This window comes from Urocitellus parryii, chromosome 4 (assembly GCF_045843805.1).
Source record: "Urocitellus parryii isolate mUroPar1 chromosome 4, mUroPar1.hap1, whole genome shotgun sequence".
Lineage (NCBI taxonomy): Eukaryota > Metazoa > Chordata > Mammalia > Rodentia > Sciuridae > Urocitellus > Urocitellus parryii.
In genome coordinates this window covers 14,041,065-14,058,871 of record NC_135534.1, presented here as the reverse complement: position 1 = coordinate 14,058,871, position 17,807 = coordinate 14,041,065, and the positions used below count along the sequence as shown (strand labels likewise).

General features: G+C 40.9%; 1 protein-coding gene across 1 annotated transcript; it reads left to right on the top strand.

Moving 5' to 3' along the window:
* The first annotated feature begins 607 nt into the window (after positions 1-607).
* Positions 608-17,221, top strand: LOC144254185 (serine protease FAM111A-like). Its single transcript, XM_077797205.1, has 4 exons — positions 608-659; positions 4,720-4,838; positions 6,980-8,746; positions 17,108-17,221. Exons 2-4 carry the CDS (start codon positions 4,758-4,760, stop codon positions 17,219-17,221), a joined length of 1,962 nt encoding a protein of 653 aa, XP_077653331.1. The 5' UTR covers positions 608-659; positions 4,720-4,757.
* Positions 17,222-17,807: the final 586 nt, after the last annotated feature.

Genomic DNA, 17,807 nt, shown 5'->3' with positions numbered 1-17,807 from the left:
TGACTCCTGGGCAGGGCCCAAATAGCTCACATTTCCTGCTTCCCACCTACCCACCCAACCAAGTGCCTCCAGAGTGTTGGAGCAGATGATTCTGCTATTACCCAATCCTCCTGCCTAGCCATGGCTGAGGACACTTTGGAGCCACTTTCCAGCAGCCTACTAACACAGCTGCTTTCCTCAAGTTGCTGCTATTGCTGGTCCAGGACAGTCCCAGTCCCCTCTGCTGGCTGTGCCTGACAACCCAGGCCCTCTAAGCCCCGCCCAACCCAACTTCCCTCTAACCCCATTGGGGTCCTGGGAGAAAAGAAACAGGTGCAATAGGTAATAAAGTTTTTTGGTGTGGTCATTCTGGCCGGAAAAAGTAGCGCTTAAGGAGAGAAAGGGGGAGCGCTCCCCCGCCTGACCTTGCCATCCACTCTCACCTGCCAACTATGCGGAAGCCGCAGAACAGCTCCATGTCATGGCCAGAGCGCGGCCAATTGGCTTCCAAGGAGGCTAGTTGCTGTCTGAAAAGAGAAGACAAGCTCAGGATCTCTCTGTTCATTGGCCAGGCGCGTCATTTCTACCGGGAAAGGGCGATTCCAGTGCTGGCGGGAAAGGTCCCTTGCAATGGTGCTGGGGAGTTCACCGCTGGACTTGGAAGGGACTCTTCCTTTTAGGTAAGTTACCCCTTTGGTTCTGGGCTAGCTGGGAGAATTCATTGGCAGAAAAATCTCGGAAAAATCCTCTATTCCTGGATGCTTGCTATCTTTTCTAGAGAGGGTACCCCGTGCAGTTCCTGGAAACGAAAAAGAACAGAGATAGGTGAAAGGATGCATTTCTTTTGCAGTGCTTAACATGATGTGCTTGTCTTGCTTTCATCAACGTAAATTTACTGTTCCAGGCATATTCTGCCAGGAAATTTAAAAGTTGCAAGTGTTTTTATTATTTATTCCAATAACGTCCTCAGAGACCCAACCAGTCTTCATTAGAAGGCATCAAAGAACAGGTTGCAACTCAAGAATTCTTGAACCTTCTCCTCAAAATCCTAACTTCGGTATATCCACCAACCCTAAACTGTTACCCAATCCTATCTAATCCCCCACCCCCCAAACACACACACTAAAGACCAGGATTAAACCAGACTTCATAATCTCAATATTAGCCCAGCTTTGCTTTACCCTCCCCAGGAAACTACCAGAATGCTGTCAAGCTATTAGTCTCCAGTACCTCATAAACAATAAGCTTGGCTTTGTCTTATCAGCAGGTCGCTTTGATGACATTTCTGAAAGCAGGCATTTGCCATTCTTGAAGACCCCTGCAAGACTGAATCAGCCTCTTCCACAGCCTTAACCAACACCCCTCAACCCAGAATCAGTGTTCCCTGCTGAGGTCCCTCAAACCCCCTTCCAAGAGCCCTCTGCCCCCAAAGCTGGTTAAAGTAGCTGTTTCATTAAGTTGAAATCCAGTTCCTTTTTGTTGTGTTTCCCAAGTGCAAATCTATTTTGTTCCTAGGAGTAAGGAAACCTTTTAAGTAATTCTTTTGAATTATCTGCTCGGATTAAAAAAAAAAAAAAAAAAAAAAACTCTTATGCTTGGCGAAAATCTACCTTATTTTTAGCAACAATGCACTTTGTCTCTGTTATTGTAAATAATAATAATAATAATAATAATAATAATTATTATTATTATTATTATTAAGAGAACAGGCATGGGCTCTGATAAATGTGTTTCCCGGGCTCGCCCTGACGACCAAGACATTCAGAAGGTTTCGTTTTAGACTGATGGCGCTGTCTGCAATAAATACAAAATCAGATGCTTCTCTGGAGAGCCACCTGAGGCCAGGAACAGCCAGTCTCCCCCCTCTTCCCAGAGGTCCAAAAAAGCAAGGAACTGAGGGGGATGGAGGTGGGAGATGGGGTAGTTTAGGAGGGAAGAGGCCTGACAGGCAGAAAAGGCAAAGAAAGTAACTAAATGGCAGGGGCAACAGCCACTCACAGAAAGGTGGGCGGTCCTTTCAAGCCCTTAGTCCCACCTCCATCCTGTCTTGTCCAATCCGAGTTTAAGTGGGCGCACTCTCATTGGCCAGACTAGCTGCCTCTCTGTGGAACCCGGGCTGCTGACGTGCACTGGCGCGGGATTTGAATGCCAGCCCTTTGGGGGTGCCATCAGCGCAGCAGCCAGGGAGCCCACGGAATTGGTGAGCCATCCTGGTGGGCAAGCGCTCGGGGTGGGTGAGCCTACCGGTTGCTCCGCAGGGTGGGCGTGGGCGCGCTGGAGCCTCTGGGTCTGGAAGGGGATGAGGCTGGAGGCCCAGCAACCTGGGCCAGAAGCGTCTGGCACCTGGAGGGTCCCGAGGGCTCTGGATTTTCTTAGAAACTCTTTACCAATGTTTTTTGTCCCACTCTGTGCTGGAGAGAGGAGCGAGGTGGCAGACAAGGGCCAGGCTCGGATTGGCCGTGATCCCAGTTTCTGAAAAGCATGGCTGAGCCAGAGAGAAAGTGAAAGCAAGCAAGGGCGCACAGGAGGGAGCCCGGTGGGAGACTGTAAGAGAGGGAAGGGGGGGGGGGCTCGAGGGGGGGGCGGGGGGAAGGTCAAGGTGGGGAGAAAGGCAGGGAAATAAGAAGACACTAGAAGTATGGAAGGAAGGCAAAGGAAAGGGGAACGGGGAGAAGGGAAAGGAGAGGGGACAAGGAAAGAGAATATGAGAATGAGAAATTCCAGGAGAGCTGTCAGGTGGAGATGGGATCCAGGACAGGCTGTATTACTTTCATCCCTTTAGTGTAGGAAGTAAAGCAAGTCCTTTAGGCGAGTAGAACCTGGACATATCCCACTATAACACAGGGTTGGAATAGCAGAGCGGTAAAGTCCTTCACATTTTGATATATAACACAGTTCAGTCTAGATACTGGGACCCATGTGTGTGGGGGGGTTGGTATTGGGGTGTATTCTTAACATCTTGGCCTTTTCCACTGCAGCTGCTCATATACAAGCCAGTAATCCTAAAATTCATATTTCTTTCTACTTGATTTGTTTTCCTTTTATAGTGGGTGTGAAAATTACGTCTGAAGCAGTTTCTTTGTCAGACATCATTAGATGAGTCATCATCATCAACAGTGACACCCCACCCAAATTTTCTGCCTTCAAAGATCTTACAGCTCAGCTCAGTTCCTCAATTGTTTGTCTATTTTTACCACCTCCACCCCTTCTTTGATGTTTAAAAAGTCTACCTTTGGTTAAGTGTTTTGACACTGATGCTAGTACTGGCAGTAATATTTACTGGGCAGCCTATTAAACGGCATTCACTGTTCTAAAGGACACTTTTTAATCTTCACAACACCAAAAGTTAATTCTAATACTGCCCTCATTTTAGATAAGGAAAATGAGACAGGAAGTAGTTAATTGTTATTTCACAGGTCATGAAACTGGGAAGTGGCAATCTTATAGTTGAGCCCAGATGTTCTTATAAATACTGTCATTGATATAGTACATTTTCATATTCATATCTTGTTTAAAATAATTGTCTCTTTTTACAAACAGGAAACTAAGGTTCACATAGGCTAACTGGATTTCCTTAGAAACTCATTACCAGCAATTGAGAAGTTCCTGCACCATAGTGAAGTGGTTACAAGAATAAGCACAGTCTTTAGATGACTTCCACTTGCCAAAGAGTGCAGAGGAGAGTGCATATATAAAATGACAAGGGAAAGAAGCAATCCAAGAAGTGAACATTCCACAGCTTTTCTGTCCACTTTGACAGATCAATGCTTTTTCTAGAAGGAAAGAGACTTGAAAGCCATAATTAAAGGCAACTTTCATACCTCATCTGGATTTTGGGTTTAAAATATTAGTGTTGTGATTATAAAAGAAAATGTCCTTCATTTTAGAAATAGAATATATTTTTTTACAAATAGCCAAGTAATAGAGATGGTCTAGGTGTCCATCAGGAGATGGATAAGGAAAATGTGGTATATAAACACAATGGAGTTTCACCCATCCATAAAGAAGGATGTGATTATGTCATGTGTTGGTACATGGATGTAACTGGGGAACATCATGCTAAGTGAAATAAGCCAGACTCAGGAAGTCAAGGGTTGAATGTTTCCACTCATATGCAAAAGCTAGAGAGAAAACAAGGAATTAAAAAGGCAGTGGGGGGGAGGGTCTTATGAAAACAGAAGGGAGAAAAGTAGAGTGGAAGCTTATGTAAACTTTTCAGATTACTTTATGAAATCCCATTCCAAATTTCTTTTATCTTCAGGGTATTAACCAGTTCCTTTCCTACCCTTTTCCTTAAATTTTACCATCTCTGGCATCTCCATCTTAAATAGAGATCAAATTTTAACTCAAGGTAAGTAGAAGAACACACTTTTGAATTCTCCAACTACAGATTTTTCTATGGGTTTTAATATTTGCACTTGGACAGATCTCTCTTCTTTATGCTATCCTTTCCCCCAAGTTTTAAAAAAAAATCTAGATATAACCTCTTTCCCACTGTAGTTGGGATTCGCAGTTAGAGATAATTTTCATAAAGTGTCAAGTGTAGTGACTAACACATAATGCTCTATAAAAGGAAGCTTTTATTGTTGGGGTGATAATACTTGGTGGATAAATTATTTGCTAGGTTAATATCTCTGGGGAGGGCAAGGCCAGAGCTGAAGAAGGAAGTTCATCACTTCCTCTACATAATTAATGACAGCTATGAAGATACTGTTGTAACTTGAACCTTTTTTAAATTAGTGTTTCAGCTGAACTACCTATTTCCTCTTCAAGTCATCATGAGATGTAAGAAACGCAGGTCACAGAAGAACTTGTTGGATGTGAAAAAAAACATGAAAATAGAGAATTATTTTTCTCAGGTATGTTTGTAAATACTATTTATGTAATGAATATGCTAATGTTAGATTTAGCCATCCTTGAGTCTATATTGCATAAATCTTCCTGCCAAGAAATCATATCATTATATATTGGAAATATTTATATAAGGTAAGACCTTTCCTCATCCACTTTGTTTTATATATATATATAAAATTTTATATATATATATATAAATAAATAAAATTTTGGTCATGTCACACTAGCCCTTAAAAAAACTGGTAATAATTCCTGGACAACCATAAAAACCAAATAACTATATTAAACTTTGGATAAAACAAAACTAAAATTAATCTATTTCATAGCACAGAAATACCATGCCAAGTGTGGCTGATATACTGAATCATAATAACCTACATCTGTATAGTGCTTTACAGTTTATGAAACAAATTTTTTGCTTGTTTATTCTTACCATAACCATGTTAGTCAGGTAAAGGAGTTTACCTCTAATGTGTTTCCTTCAAAAGTTCCTATATGTGCCCAAGAATACTTTGACAACTTGGAATTCTGTTGCAATGCTCCCATGGGGTACATGAGCAAGATGTTTCTGACAGCATTAGGCTTTAGAGATGCCTTTTGAAGATTTGCACACATAGCACAAGTAAATTTACATTATCTTGTGTTCTTTTTATCTCTTTGACCCAGACTACTAGTATTTAACAAATTTACCCTATTACATGCCAGTCATGTTGCTAGGCTGTGCTACACAATGATGTTAGGCCTAGTCTTTATGACAATCCTGGCTTTGATATTCCCATTACCAGAATGTAGCCTTGCTAGCATATGACTCCATGCCTGTTCATACCCTCACCGTAATGAGTAGGACTTCAGGAAATGTACCTTTTAGACATAGGTACCTTTTCCTGAAGTCCTATTCATAAGCAGTTGCTCTTAATTTTTCATTGATTTTTTTGTACTGTTTGACTAATCCTCTTTAATTCCTTCCCCTTCCCCAACTCCTGGTTCTTAAGATGATACCCTACAAAAATCAGTATTATGCATGCTTGTAATCCCAGTGCTTTGGGAGGCTGAGACAGGAGGATCATGAATTCAAAGCCAGCCTCAGCAAAAGTGAGGCACTAATCAACTCAGCGAGACCCTGTCTCTAAATAGAATACAAAATAGGCCTGGGATGTGGCTTATGAGGCAAGGGCCATGATTTCAATTCCTGGTATCCTGCCCCCACCAAAAAAAAAAAAATTGAGTATCATGAATGCAAATTTTACCAAGAAAAAATGTTTGGTGTCATGGAAAGGAATATTAGACTTAAGTGTTGGTACTCTGGCACTCACTTCATTTAGTGGTTATTACATGATGCTAGGAAAGGCACTAACAAGAAAAACTTTCTATACCTAAGTTTCTCCATCAAAAAGACAAAGAGAGGCCATATTTGTTTCTTCTCAATTCATAGAATTTAGGGATTAATTGATGTCATAGACGAAATAAGTTAAGTTTTTTGCATGATAGATTCTGGGTGAGTGAAGGTATTCATTATTAGAAATAACTGTTTGTATGTCCGTATAATTAGTTAGCTAATGAGGATTTTCTTTTAGATGCAATGCCTAATAATAAATTTTGGTGATGTATTCTTGCTGAACTTGATATTTTTAAAAATTTTTTGTTGTAAGTTTTAGTTGTTGATGGATCTTATTTTATTTACTTATTTTTATGTGAGTGCTGAGAATCGAACCCCGTGCCTCACACGTGTGAAGCAAGTGCTCTACCAATGAGCTACAACTCCAGCCCATGAACTTGGTATTTTAAGAAGAAAATTTTCAGTGCAGTTTATCACTGTGTTTGAGAAAAGTAAAAATTTTACAGCTGAGAATAGTAAACAAGACATGAAGTGACATTTTAAGGAAGCTGGTAGCTTTTTAAGCATGTGTCTCAGAAAAATGACCATTGTATCATATTAGGGCTTATCTGACTGATGTAACAGTCTGCTCAGCTTATATTCTAGAGCTGAAGTTAAACTCAGATCTAATTATATTCACTGGTTTTTTGAGTATGAGTTTCCCATAGAAATTCTGTGAATTGCATATTTAAAAAGGAAACAAGCAACAACAACAACAAACTAGGGTTCTATTCAGAGTCTCAAGGTTTTTCTTCTAATATATATTTTTAGGACCCCAAAGAACAGCAGAATAATTCAGGTATTATTCAAATGAAGATGCAATCTAGAAAAAGGCCAAGAGATATAACTAACACCCAGGATCAAAGTTCCCACTCACCCAGGAAAACTCCAAAAGTCCAGACCACTTCTCCAAACAAGATCATTACTATTACCTTGAACGTAAACCTTAGAAAAAACAAGAACATGGAATACGTGCTCACATGCTGTGAGGGGGGCAGCTTGCTGGTGGGGCTCAAGACCATTGATGCTGTCAGAAAAGCTATGGAGGCACGGCCAGGTAAGGAAATGCTGGTGCGTGGCACAGAAGGAATTGAAGGTTTCTTAAACCTGGGAATGCTGCTCAGTTGTTTTCCTGAAAACAGCCACGTGGTAATTACATTTTCCAAAAGTAAAAGCAAGCAGAAAGAAGATGGCCAAGTATTTGGCCTGCTCAACCAGGAATCCACTGACGTGGTCAAATTTTACATTCATGCTATTGGGAAGACCAGAAAACGAATTGTGAAGCGTGGGGAACTTCACAAAGAAGGAAACAAACTCTGTGTCTATGGTTTCAAAGGAGAAACCATCAAGGACACCATGTGCAAGGATGGAAGGTTTCTTCCCTTTTTGGAGACTGACAATTGGAAGCTCATTGGTAACCTGGACTCCATTCTAGAAAACTCACAGCTGATAGATGGGTTAGAAGGTAAGCTCTTTCAAGTTGAGGCTGATCAAGTAATGAACCCTAAGGCAGCAGCTGCTCAAAACAATGAGTTAGAAGAAAGAAACACCCGTGTGTTGAAAGAGTACATTGTGGAAGAGTATCCCTGTTTGAAAAGAGAAAGTGAAAAAATCAGGGAAAACTTGAAGGAAAAAATGAAAAAAAGACAGAAGAATACTTCTCTTTTTAAATTGCATGAAACAAATTTTGGGAAACGCACAAAAAACTCAACTCCAGTGAAAGTGATCAAACATCTTTCACATCTCAGTGACTCAGTGGGGTACATATTCTGGAACAATAATGGAAATGAAGGCTGTGCCACCTGCTTTGTTTTTAAGGGATTGTTCATTTTCACTTGTCGGCATGTAATAAACGATATCGTGGGAGAAGGAATAGAGCCAAGCCAGTGGGCAGATATAATCAGTCAATGTGTAATGGTGAAATTTGATTATGAAGATACCGCAGTCACAGAAGACAACTGCTTTCTCGTTGAACCTTGGTTTGAGATATCTGACACAACTCTTGACTACGCCGTCCTGAAACTAAAACAAAATGGACAAGAAGTACCTGCGGGACTGTATAATGGGATTGGTCCTATACCATCTAGCGGTTTGATATATATTATTGGCCATCCAGATGGAGAAAAGAAGCATACTGATGCTTGTGTTGTGATTCCTCAGGGTAAACGAGAAGAGAAATGTAAGGAAAAGATTCAGATGAGAACAGCAGCAGTTTATAGTGAATCTGAGTTTATCCACATGTACACTCAAAGAAGTTCCCAGGAAATCCTTCAAATTCCTGATGTGATTACCTATGACACCATCTTTTTTTCTGGGTCTTCTGGCTCTCCGGTGTTTGATTCAGAAGGTTTGTTGGTGGCCATGCATGCTGCTGGCACCACATTTCCGCTACCAAATGAGGTGGCTCATATCATTGAGTTTGGCCCTGCTATGAGCTGTATCCTCTCTAATATTAAGCAAAAACAGACAAAATTGTATGATGATATGTTTCTAAATCAAGAGACTGCAGAAATGACAAGTCAAGAGACTGCAGAAATGGCAAGTCAAGAGACTGCAGAGATGGAAAGTCAAGAGAATGCAGAGATGGAAAGTCAAGAGACTGCAGAGATGGAAAGTCAAGAGACTGCAGAAATGGCAAGTCAAGAGACTGCAGAAATGGCAAGTCAAGAGACTGCAGAGATGGCAAGTCAAGAGACTGCAGAGATGGCAAGTCAAGAGACTGCAGAGATGGCAAGTCAAGAGACTGCAGAGATGGCAAGTCAAGAGACTGCAGAGATGGCAAGTCAAGAGACTGCAGAGATGGCAAGTCAAGAGACTGCAGAGATGGCAAGTCAAGAGACTGCAGAAATGGCAAGTCAAGAGACTACAGAAATGGCAAGTCAAGAGACTGAGGACTGGTGAGAATTTAGTCCACTTACCAGCTTTAAAGGAATTGCGTATTTTATTCCATAGGCAATGATGATGGTTATCTAACTTCCACAGTGTTCAATTTCATAAAACATAATAATAATCAATATTGTAGATCACTTCCCATGAACCTGGCATTTTTCTATCCCATGGAGAAAAAAGTGCTAAGAACCCTATGAGGTAGAGAGCTACCCCTATTTTAGAGTCAAGCAAAATGAAGACTTCATATGATTTAGCAACAGTTTATGAAGACCATCTCCAGTTACTTGATGGTTTTTTTTTTTCATTTCTTCCCCTAAATTCACTTGCTTCACAGCAGGAACTTAAACTTGTTTACCAATAATCCCCCATATCTGACACATGGAAAGGAAATGCTTAGAAAAATGTGTGGGTCAATCAGGAGCAAAATATGGCACTGTAGTTAATGTTAACTGAAGAGTTAAATGCTTGGTTAGAAATTATTACAAACGAAAATCTTTTACAATTTCTGAGATTCTCATATTACTAAATGTCAGAATACACTTTTCCTGGAAAGTCAGAAGTAATATCCACTCTTTGGTGAAGGCGTTCTTGCACCTGCTGTCTGACAGGGTCACAGTGTGGGGGATGCAGGGCCGCCCCATCACCATCAGGAAACCATGGGGAATGTTAAGTGTTTTGTTTATGATCCTCATGATATGGATAACAGGGCATATGTCAATCAATAATAAAAGTAAGTATTGCCTGAGATTGCAGGAAAATTCCCAGAATGAGACTAAGGATACAATTGAGACATGCCATGAGGTGCATTTCAATCTCTCTCAGGATACAAACAATGTTATTCCTCAAGCCTGAGCAACAAGAAATATTTATCCCATGGTTAACAATTTACATTAGCCCCCCAACCCCATCCTAAAGCCACAACCTGTACAATAGCCTAGCTACAGAAAAACAATTGCTGTGCCAACAGTACACGGACCACCGTATGTAGCTTATGGTATCCCCCTCGAGGACAAGAGGCTAATAAAAATACATTAGCCCAACCAATAGACCCTCCTTGGCCTTACACAGAAACTAATGATAAAAATGGAAAACACATAATTAACATAAATGTCAAATGGGTTGAGGGATAAAGCCTGCCCTTTAGTTAAAGCTTACAAAGACATAAAAATTGGTGTGCTTTGACCCAGGATCAAGGAAGTTCTTTAAGAAAGCAGTTGAATAGGTCGTATGAAAAAAAGAAATTACCTTGGAAATTAAAAATAGAATAATGTAAAATTAACATAGATATATTTTAGAGGTACTTCAGAGTAGTAGGCTTTTAATTAATAGACTTTCACTACTTTAAGTGTGTTTTAATGAGATTTTAGTTTAGAAGTAAGAAAGCTTACCAATAATCATAAGTATGCTTTAAAGTTAAAGAATAATGAAATAATTATAGGTATGCTTTAAAGTCAGAAGTGAATAATAGGTCAGTAGTCACATAGTCTAGTTGCATCGCTTAGCACCTAGTGATTGAGGTGAAAACGTAAAAGTTTAATCATGATTGACTAAGGTTACAGAAAAAATATTTTGAACAATGTACTCAATATCTTAGGTAATCAATGTATGTTTGAAAAGACTGTAATTCTTGAAAATTATGTAAATCAAAAAAGTTTCGGGCTTTGAAGCTATCCATTAACTACCTGAAAAAAACACCTGTAAAAAAGGAATAAAAATAAAGGTCCCTCCAGGGGCAGCAGAGATGTCTTCTGGAGGTTGCTCAGAACTTGCAACCTGTCGTCCCGACTCTTCTTCTTTCTAAGACGCCACTCCTCCTTCAGGACCCCTGGAACCCCATTCCCCCTGGCCAGGGCTGGACCTCGGCAACTCTTCCCATATGAACAGGCTACAAGGACAAGGGCATCTAGAAGGTCATATTCCTCTATTCTGATTTCCTTTGTTTTAACCTAATGTCCTTTTTTCTGTTCCAAGATCCCACCCAGTGTAGGCATCACATTTAACTTTCATGTCTGTGGGCTCCTCTTGGTTGTGACAGTTTCTCAGACTTCTTGGTTTTTAGGCTGCCCGTCTATTAGAATTTGACAGATGCTTTTCTGATGGGACTGGGTTGTGGACTGGGGAGGAAGTTTATAGAATGAAGTATCATTCTCACCCTACCAAGGGATCATACTGTCAACATGATCCATCATTGGTGCTGGCCTTTGTCCCCCGGCTAAAATGGTGTTTTATCATTTACGTATTCCCCTACGTGGTACTCTTTGGAAGGAAGTTACTATGCACAACCCATGTTTGTGAAGTAGAGACTTAGGTTCTCCTTCCTTAGGTAGGGGACTCCTGGAGAATCTACATAATTTATTTGGGATCATTTCGCATGGAGATTTGTCTCTTTTCCCCTTTCATGAATTCCATCATCAGTATAGACTTGCAATACCCTTAACTCCATATGGATCCATAACCACATGGATCGTTTTCACTCCCTCCCTTTGCCTACCTATAAATCCTCTACTCCCCCCACAGAAAATAGAATTGTTATCATACCTCGGTAATTTATTTAACTGTTTGATTCTGGTATGCAGTTGGCACAGTGGTGCACACCTGTAATCCCAGGGAATTGAGATACTGAGGCAGTGTAAACTCAAGGCCAGCCTGAGCAACTTAGCAGGACCCTCAGCAATTTAATGAGACCCTGGCTCAAAATAAAATATAAAAAGTGCTGGGATGTAGCTCAGTGGTAAAGCACAGAAGCAAAATGTATCCAGAGGAGAAATATATCAACAAAAATGTAGTGTTTGTGTGCAATTTCTTTTGCTTTTAATCTTCATACTCCATTCCTTCCCAAAGTTACTTAAAGTCAGGACCTTTTCCCTCAGCTCGTTGGCAGTTATTTTATTCATTTAAATTCAGTTATAATACCTTTAGACTGGTCACAGCCTACATACATTCTTCCCTTTGATCTTTACATTCTTCCCTTTGATCTTTTGAACTCCTAAATGAATTTTTAAAGTTGTGTATGCTAATGATTTGCTTTTTTGCCTTGTCAAATTCTATAGGTTTTAGCAAGTACATGATGTCATGTATTCCCCATTGCAATGTCATACAGAGTAGTTTCACCTCCCTAAAACTTTCCCTGTGCTTTACCTTCTTGTCCCTTCCCTCCCTCCTGCACCCCTGGCAATCACTGATCTTTTTCTTGCCTTTATAGTTTTACTTTTTCCAGAATGTCATATAACTATAGTTTCACAGTATAAAGCATTTTCAGTTTGGCTGTTTCATTTAGAAGGTTTCTCTCTGTGTATTTTATGGCTTGATAGCCCACTTCTTTTTGTCACTGAGTAATATTCCACTGTATGGTTCTACCACGATTTGTTTATTTGCTCACCTTTTAAAAGACATCTTAGTTGCTTCTAGTTTTCAGTGATTTTATGAATAAAGCTTCTCCAAACATTTGTGTACAGCTTTTGGTATGAATGTAAGTTTTCAACTCGATTAGGAAAATACTGAGTGCAATTGATGGGTCGTATAGTAAGAGAATGTTTAGCTTTGTAAGAATTTGCCAAACTGTCTACTAAAGGAACTCTGTCATTCTGCATTCCCACTAACAATGAATGAGAGATCCTGTTTCCCCATCCTCACCAGCAATTGGACTTGTCAGTTTTTCTTTTCTTTTTTTTTTTAAATATTTTATTTGTTCTCTTCAGTTATACATTACAGTAGGATGTATTTGGACATATTATACATACACCATAGTCAGTTTTCCTTGTCTTTTTTTTAAAGGCATATTAATACTGCCTGGGATTCTTCAGGGGATACAAGGTTTATTAATGAAGTTGGGAATGTCTTGGATGATCTAGGACATGGCTATAGAGTTATAATATCAGCCCAAATTCAGTCAGGAAAATGGGGCTGCTATAAATAGTTTAAGAATCAGGTATTTAATAAAGAATTAGGGTATTGCTGAGTACAGTGATGCACACTTATAATCCCAGCACCTTGGGAAACTGAGTTAGGAGGTTTAAGGCCAGCCTCAGCAACTAAGTGAGACCCTGTCTCAAGATAAAAAGAGCTGGGGATTAGCTCCAAGGCAAAGCCTCCCTGGGTTCAATCCCCAGAATCCCCCCTCCAAAAAAATAGGAAATAGAGAATGAAGGTTTCTGTGAGTAGTAGGGGCAGGAAAAGACGTTCTGTGCTATGTCAGTAATATGTCAGCCCAAAGCACCAGAAGGAGGAGAAAAGTTGCAGATCAAAGTGGAAATGTCTGAGGAGATGCCAGGTCTGGTCATGATGACATGAAGGAATTTACAGAGAGATTGCAAAGTGTATACTAATGTTTTGCTTTTTGTGCTGTCAAATTATATAGGCCACACCAGACCCAATCCAGGTGAGCTGGTGGAGATACCACAGGGTCCCTTCTGACTGCCATGTTCTCCCAAGAAATATCGACTAGCACTTTTTTTCCTTACACATTTTTCCCATTTGCAAATGCTCATCCAGAACCCTACAGGAATTCTGGAGGACCTAGCTGTCTGCTTTATAAGGCAGTAGCGGTGCTGCCTGGCAACAGATAACTACCCCCACACCCCCAAATGCAACCCATGCACATGTATATCATAGTTTATCTTCTCATCTCTAATCCCTTCATATCCTCACTCTCCACTTGGCCATTGCACCTGTTGTTCCAGCATCCCTCTTACCTCTCTGTATTATTCCACAATTATTACTTCTAACCCTCTGTCTCGCATGAGCATATTTCTACAAGTCCAACCACTAGACACAGCACCCTCAGACCCAGCTTGTTGAAACTCAAGTTGTGCTGACTGACCCCCAACCCCAACCCAGTTCTACCTCTTTCCTGATCACAACCCCATCATCCAGACCAAAAAAAAAAAAAAGAAAAAAAAATTCAGACTAGAGTCCCTGGAGGCACTTTTAAAATACTTTCCCTCATCTTCCAAGTATACATTATCTACAAGTCTTGTGGAATCTGTGGTTTTCCTCAAATGCGAGCCATCTTTCCAATTCTTCATTTCTTTCCGTCTCTTTCATCAAAAACATTACCGTGGTAGCCAACTTTCACGTAAGTCTTAATTTTTAGGGCTTTGCTAAAAGTTTAAGTAAAATATCATGATTGACCTCTGACATAATCTGAGGAGGTGAGTATTGTAGTCTTCTCAATGCTACAGATGTAAGATCATCCCCAGCCAGGGAGCAGGTTTGAGGACCAGAGGTTCTGGTTTTCAAAGCCTGGAACCACAGAGCTCACTTAGTGTCATCTAGAACCTGAAAGTCTGTCCTAGATTGCCAGAAGCTCTAAGCTGAATTCTTTCTTCTGGCTTCCCTGGGGACAAAGTGTCAGAAGATGCAAGTATCTGGAAACCCCTGAGAAGAAGCTGGGGCGGCAGGCCAAAGGGTGAGGAGAAAGAAGCTTATCAGTTCTCCCAATGGGGAGGGAGCCCATTTCAAGGAGAGTGCCTCATTTGACCCACCTCTCTCTCCCTCCCTTCTTTGCTGGAGGCAAACTCACCCAGGCCTTTGGGCCACTTGTTTTCCAGTGCCTAGGTCTCCGAAGGCCCTGCCTTTGCTCCTCTAAACGTCTGGCCTCCCGTCTCAGGACTTGGGACTGGAGTGCTTTCTGCAAGGATAGACACAAGAACCATGAGCCGTGAAGGATACCAGGTCTCGCTGCATGGTGTGGGCCTCTGGGAGTCCCTGGACTTGAAGTGTCATGAAGACCAAGCAGGGAAGGGGACTGTTCTACTCAGGGGGATATAGGGTGAAGTGGGGGGTGGTAGTTGGAGAAGCCAAGAGTAAGTCTCATCAGCCATGACACCCAGCTTCCTTGGAGAGAAGGGAAGGATGTGATGAGGAAGCAACCACAGGGTCATCAGAGTGGGTCAGGGAGAAAGACTGAACTGGGTGTCAGCCAGAGCCAGGTGGCAGAGGAACTGGAGAAAGGAGAGGGAGTGGACTAGATGCTCTGGGCAGGCGGAGAGCAGGGACAGGACACACCCGATGCTGTGTTAATGCCTTCAGTCCACCAATACTGATTTATGTGTTGGGTGTGTCTTTACCCATGGCAACAGAGAAAAGTCAGCATAGTCCTTTCCTACAATTCCCTGTCTTCTTCAGACATCTCCTAGGGTTACTGTATGATTGCACCTTTCCCCTACTCTGTGTATCATTCCCTAAAGTTTTATTCCTGGACCAAAATTCAGTTTCAGTGTGATCATTTGAATAACTTATGAAGGATGAAACAGGGAAAAAATGAATACCACCTCTCAGCCTGAATATCCTCATTATTTTCAGATTATTCCATGTTTGCAAATTTGCCCACACCTTAAAATTAATCTGTAACCCCTCAGAATCAAACACCTGTGGTGCTTTCCCTCTCTTGCAAAAATGCACACAGTGGTGGAAACTTCAAGTTGCCTGTGGCACACATTCCCAGCTGAGGTGAGACAAGACCTTATGAGAGCTAAAAGAAGTTCAGACTTCTTTTAGCTCTTATACTATACACAGCTGTCCTTGCCAGTGTATATTTTACCCTACATTCTTTGCAGTTTTTGATTGTTTGGTGATTTTGCGGTTAAATGGCCCCCATGCATGTTAAAATTCTGCCTAGGGTTCTAAGCAAAAGAAAGTTTTGATATGCCTTATAGAGAAAATATATGTGTGGGTAAGGTGGGTTCAGACATGAGTTACAGCTCAGTTGGCAGTGAGTTCAATGTTAATGAATCATACCACAAATTAAATAAGTTGTCTTTTCACAGGAACACATGTAAAATTGTTACATATTGTCTGATTGATAAAAATGATGTGACCAGAGATTAACAAATTTAACCCTGTGTTACCCCAAAGAACTGTGGCCCAAATATTCTCTTCTAATTTCGTATTGACAGCAACTTCATACAACATAACCAATACAAATAATGAGAAGGGAGTGTATATCATTTCAAATATAGTTGCAAGTGTCTGATCATCATAGGGACTTAAATTTATGTGGCTTTACTGTTTGTTGATCAATTCCTGATATATTATCTCAACACCTGCTAGATAGGCAGAGCAGATGTTACTATGTGTGCTTTTTGTGTGAGAAGGAAGGATAAGTGAGTTGTTGCCCAAATTGCTGGTACCTAGGAAAAGATCAGGACTTAATCATAAAGTATATTTCACTGCTCTTTCTGCTAATTGAGCTGTTTCATCAAACCAAGATACGGCTGTGTCCATTACTGCATCCAAAGTACATCCATCCCTGGCCCTCTTAAGAAACGTTGCAACCTTTCTAATATAATTAATACCTTTATCTGATTTTCTTTTTCCTATCTCTAAAAACAAGGTTAGTTGGAAAATCCAGTGTCAGCCAACACTTACTACCACCCACTCTGCTCTAATTCCCAGTTATTAGAGCAGTATCCCTAGTCCACTATTGCATGCTACTCCAAAGCTCTTCTTGGCAATGGGAGAAGGCTGAAGGGATGTTATTGCATTGATTCCGGGCCTCCCCAAAACACGTTCAAGTCCTCATCCTGGGTATGCATGTATGTGACCTTATTTGGATAAAGAAGGTTTGCAGATATATTAAATTAAGGATCTTTAGATGAGAATATCTTGGATTAACCAGGTGGCTCTAAATTCAAAAGTGTTCTTATAAGAGGAGGAGAAGTGCAGAGGAGAGAAACCACCATGTAAAGATGGAGGCAGACATTACAGTGCTAAACCTACAGACAGCCCTCAACTTACAGAGGGGTGACATCCTGAGAAGCTGGGTGTCATGCCTGCTGAGACTTGCTGTTGGCTTCTCCAACTACACTTCCCACAGTACACTTGAAATACTGTCAGTCAAAACTGCATTTCATATACCTAAATTACCAAACATCCAGGCTTAGCTGGCCTGCCTTAAATGTGCTCAGAACACTTACTTTAGCCTATGGTTGGGCATATCATCTAACACTGTCTATATTATAAATATGTTTTGAATGTCTTGTGTAATTTCTTGACTTCAAATCTCTATAGAGTGCAGTATTTTCTCTTTACATTCGTGATTGTGCAGCTGACAGGGAGCTGCAGATCCAGCAACTCCCCAGCATCGAGAGAAAGTATCATACCCCATGTTGCTACCCGCGGTAAAAATAAAAATTCAAAATTTGAAGTGCCATACTGAATGCACATTGCTTTCAGACTACCACAAAGTCAAAACCCCATAAGTCAAATCATCATTAAGTTAAGGACCCTTTGTACAAGCCAAGGGATGCCAAGGATTGTCAGAGGCAAGGAGAGATGCATGGAGCAAGACCCCCTCAAAGACTCTGTAAGGAACCAACCCTGCTGACACCTCAATTTCAGACTTCTGGATTACAGTCTGTGTGTAAGGGGAATAGATTTCTCTTGGAAGCCACTAAGTTTGTGGTACATTGTTGCAAGCGTGGTGGCTTAAAAAAAACGTATAAATCTATTCTCTCACAGTCCTGAGACTACAGAGATCTGAAATCTGAAGTCAAGGTGTTGGCAGAACTGTGCATCCTCCAGAAGCTCCAGCGGTATATCTGATCCTGATTTCTGGTATCTGCCCACATTTCTTGGCTTGTGGTCACACCATTCCAATCTCTGTTCCCATATCTACATTGACGTCCTCTTCTGACTGTATCAAATCTCTCTTTGCATATTTCAAAAGAATGTTTGGGCCCCCCAGCTTATAGATCACCTATTCTTAAAA